The sequence below is a fragment of the Drosophila teissieri genome, chromosome 3L (genome assembly GCF_016746235.2).
Source record: "Drosophila teissieri strain GT53w chromosome 3L, Prin_Dtei_1.1, whole genome shotgun sequence".
Taxonomy (NCBI): Eukaryota; Metazoa; Arthropoda; class Insecta; order Diptera; family Drosophilidae; genus Drosophila; species Drosophila teissieri.
The window spans coordinates 7,334,891-7,339,294 of NC_053031.1; the positions used below are offsets into that span (position 1 = coordinate 7,334,891).

The 4,404-nt window shown below is 42.4% G+C and overlaps 1 protein-coding gene across 1 annotated transcript; it reads left to right on the forward strand.

The window, feature by feature from the left end:
* Positions 1-426: 426 nt before the first annotated feature.
* Positions 427-1,872, forward strand: LOC122618040 (20-hydroxyecdysone protein). The gene is made up of 2 exons (XM_043794162.1): positions 427-822; positions 925-1,872. Exons 1-2 carry the CDS (start codon positions 427-429, stop codon positions 1,870-1,872), a joined length of 1,344 nt encoding a protein of 447 aa, XP_043650097.1.
* The last annotated feature ends 2,532 nt before the right edge of the window (positions 1,873-4,404 follow it).

Genomic DNA, 4,404 nt, shown 5'->3' on the forward strand with positions numbered 1-4,404 from the left:
TTTCTGGCATATTCCTTGGGCAAAACAAATACTGATACTGCCGATAAAGCAAACATGATTGATGATGCTCCCAGCCCTTTTTCAAGCCCCAAACGACATGGCCAATTACAAGTGCAGCTTCGTGGCCAAAACGCTTCGGATGCCCGATCCTTGTGTGCAATCCAAGACCAACTTGGTCCAGTTCAATGACACTCACTGCAAGAATTGGCCAAGCCGATGGCAGTGATACTACCACTTTTACCCCACCTCTTTCCCATATCTTAGCCCTGTACGCTTGTTTGTCTGCCAACCAAGTCGACGGCGACTGCGCAGCCGGCGGTTTGTATAAAATGCGATGGGCCTTAAGAAATTTCAAACAGTTGCGGCCGTGAGGCGCTAGTGAACGCATCTTGAAATCGAAGGAGATTTAGCAAATAAGTCGCGAGTATGAAGCCCGTTGCCTTGATCCTGCTCTTTGTGGCCATCAGCCAGGCCAGAGTGCTGAATCTGCCCAAGGAGGCGATCGATATTCCTGTGGCCATTGTCGAGGATAAGGAGCCACCAGTAGCTTTACCTTTGGTGAAAGAGGAGATAAAGGAGGCAGCTATTCCAGAGGAAGTGAAGCCAATTGTCCGAGAAGAAAAAGCCAAGTATCACAGTGTGGAAGTGAAGCCAGAAATCTTTATTGAGAAGATCAAAGAGCAGATTAAGAAGCCGATTGAGGAGCAAGTTAAGAAGCAGCTCAATGATCTTGAGAAAAAATCCCTGGAGATTAAGGAAATTGAGCAGAAGCCTCAGGAAATCAAGGAAGAAGCTCAGCTGCCAGAAATCAAACAGGAGACGGCAGAAATCAAACCGGAGGCTACAGAAATCAAACCGGAGACTGAAGAAATCAAACAGGAGACTGCAGAAATCAAACCGGAGACTACAGAAATCAAACAGGAGACACCAGAAATCAAAGAAGAGCCTGCACAGAGCATTTTGAAATCTCTGCCAGCTGAAGAGGCCGTTGTTGTGCCTGCCGAGGAGCTGTCCCCGAATCCGGTGGAGCAGGAGCAGTCGGAAAACCAGAACGCCGCCCATCCTCAGGTCCGCCAAGCCACCCAGGCCACGCCCACCCAGCAGAGCACCACCCAGGGCAACTTTGTCCAGCAGTTGATCCAGAACTCTCCCATTGGCCAATTCCTGAATCAGTTCCAGCCGCAGCCAGCTGCTGCTGCCGCTCCAGCTCCAGCCCAAGCCCAGGCGGATGATGCTGCTGCTGCGGCACCTGCCACTCCGGCACCCACGGTGCCCGGTTTCCTGAATCCCCAGGCTGCCATCACCTCCGCCCAACAGGCGGTGCAAAATGCCGCTCAGAGTGCCGTCAATGCCACCACTCAGGCGTTCCAGGGCATCCAGCAGTTCGCCAGCAACCTGGGCAACCAGTTCCAGAACACCCTGTCCAGCCTGACGGGCCAGCAGCAGCAGGCGGTGTCCACTACTCCGCGTCCACCAGGTCCCATCCAGCAGTTTGTGAACAATGTGTTTGGTGGCAACAACAATGCCACGGCCGCTGCTCCGCCTGCCCAGCAAAGTGGCAATCCCCTGCAGGGTATCATCAACTTCCTGGGTGGCAATCGTCCCCAGAATGCCCCAGCTGCCGCTCCAGCCACTCAGGCCACCGACAAGCCCGCCGTCGATGACAAAATCGATCCTGCCAAGGATGATGAGGTGGCTGAGTTTGTGCCGGATTCCGAGAATGAGGTGCGTGCGAGTGGCGAAAGCATTGACGATTCCTTCGAGGAGGCTGGAGTTCCTTCGAATGAGGTTATTGTGGTCAACGATGATGCCGGCGAGGATGGAAACGCTATCCAGAATCATCCGGTGGCCACCGATGCAGTGGCTCTCTAATGGGCTAAGAGTCCACTAGTTAAGCCCACACAACCGACTGACGCCATTTTCGTCGACATTTTTCGATTTAAATTGAGAACGAAAAGGGAAAATGCTTCTTTAGTTTTCTAAGTGCATGCACCGCAACAAATTATTTATTTCATACTCAGCCCAGGAACTTAAACATACAAATGAGCGAACACAAATCATTAAATAAAACAAATAACTTAAAAAATATGTATATAGAGTTTTTTGAAGGGGTAAATGGGTAAACAATGAAAAACACAGGCGAAGTTTATTCAAAAATTATCTCGTATTTATTTGAATTATTTCCATTTGTTTTCTTGATTTATTATTTCAATGTTGTCGTTTTTTTTGCGTTTCTCTTTTTTTGTTTCACATTAAGGTGGTTCAATAGCTCAAGAATGGTTACATCGTGGTTACCAAGAGGCGCAGTAAATGTACACATTCATATAAGGCTAAGTATCTGAAATGTTTCGAACCTAGGCGATAGAACAAAGGCTTCCAATTTAAACTAGATGTCGCAGCTGAAGTTGAACTTATACCCAAATATTTAAGCTAGTTTCTTTTAATATATTTCGATTTTTTTGCTGAAATTCCATTTCAATTTTTTCTTCGATTTGCTTTATGTATTAGTTATTCTTTAGCTACGGTTTCGGGTTTTATTCAATTGGGCTGCCTTACGTAAAGTTTTGGGTTTTATTTGTTTTTGTTTTGGGATTTCTTGAGCTGAAGAATGATTCTACTTAAAGTTACTTTTGGGTTTTTGTGGGGAAGTAGGGGAAATGGGGGCAGTGATGGGGACTTGGGGCAGTGTTCTATTGTTTTAATGATCGTTTTTGATATATACTTTATAATGCTGGAAAACTGGATCGTTGAGCAGTGAGTTACAGGTGAGGGAGCAAGAGAAAGTTGGTGATTTTCGGAAATGATTTAGTTCCTTATCCAAGTTAAGTCTTTTTCGATATTGGTACATGAACTTAATAAGAGTTTCTTTTTTTGATTTTCGATAGTATCGTAGGATAAAGTGCATAACAGGCTGAGGATCTATAGAGCTATAGAGCTGGATCCCTTGATTCGTAGTAAGCAATATTAGTGGGGACTTTTCGCTCCCCATACGAGTTGAATTTACGCTAATTATACGTTTACATAAGTAGGCCAAACATAACAGTGTCTTAAAGCATTTCCATTTTAGCATTTCGCTCAGTGTATACATGGTAAAGTAATCGAGATATAGAGATATAGATAGCGATAGCAGCCATACATGAGTGTAAATATCGAGTAAATATCATCGCATTCAATATAATTTCGATTGATGTGGATGGTAATGATGGTAATGGTAATGGAGTTGGGTAGTACATAGAAAAGTTTCGTTTTTGGGTTGGTTCTTCTGAAGCCGTTGAATGTTGTATTGGTTGTTCTTGTTGTGTTCTTGTGGGTCGGGTATACACGTATAAGATGAATATATATATATATGTATATATATTTATGTATTTATGTTTATGTATATATAGATGTAAATATATGTATGTGGGTACTACAATCATATGTCTGTTCAGATACGTTTATAATGCAATGTGTCCGTGTACGTTTCTGATTCTGATTCTGATTCTCGTTTTGGTTTGGGTGTACGTGTATATAGCGGGGCTAATATATCTTTGATTTAGCAGCTTAGCAGAGGATTACAGTTCTCTATATGAAGGTCATCTAATGGGCAGGAATGAGTACAGTTTTTCGGGCAAAAAGGTACAATACTTGTATATATCTTCGATAGACAGATCTGGTTTTTTTTTGATAAATAGCGCTAAGCTTTTTTGCGGCTGGACAAAATGCTCGAATAGAAAATGTAAATCAAAGATCAGAAAACTCTACTCCGTCGTTTTTGGTCGCATTTTATAAAAATAAAAATCGTAATCGTTTTTACGCTCGTTTCTCACACTACCAAAAAATATTGCAATCGGAATGTAGAAAATATAACGCGCTTATCAAATATAAATCGTATATAGCATAATTATCTGTATACTCCTATAAATATAATTCATATATTTCCGGTGTAACCTAAGTTTGCTTGGGCAAAGTTTGCGAATTTTCAAATTCTCGTGGTTTACATCAACATGCAGACATCAAAAAGTTACGCGATTTTAGTTTGTATATAATTTTCGGTTATATCGTTAGGGGTGACCATATCATATGTCTTAGATTTGCTTTTGATTTCAGCTGCAATTGCTCTTGGGCTTCAGATTTCCAGCGTTGGTTTTACACGAAAGTGGATCGATCTTTAAGGAAGACGATTCCTTAAGATACGGACAAATTAAGTGTAAATTGTGATGTAAAGGAAGACTTGAAAGGCCAACATATAAAAGAAATGTATAGCAGACTAAATAAATAATATACATCAGTAGAATTACAACATTTGATTACAGCACAGAAACACATATGAGAACTATCTTTAACCAACGCCTCGGATTTTTTACACCCTTTTTATGGCCAGATTATCAGCATAGTGATGGCTCCAAAGCAACTTTAGCTAGC

Excerpts from the sequence above, each read along its gene's own strand:
- LOC122618040 (XM_043794162.1), top strand. The coding sequence starts at position 427 with ATGAAGCCCGTTGCCTTGATCCTGCTCTTTGTGGCCATCAGCCAGGCC. Across the intron at positions 823-924 it reads CAGAAATCAAACAGGAGACG|ACACCAGAAATCAAAGAAGA; the intron begins GCAGAAATCAAA and ends ATCAAACAGGAG.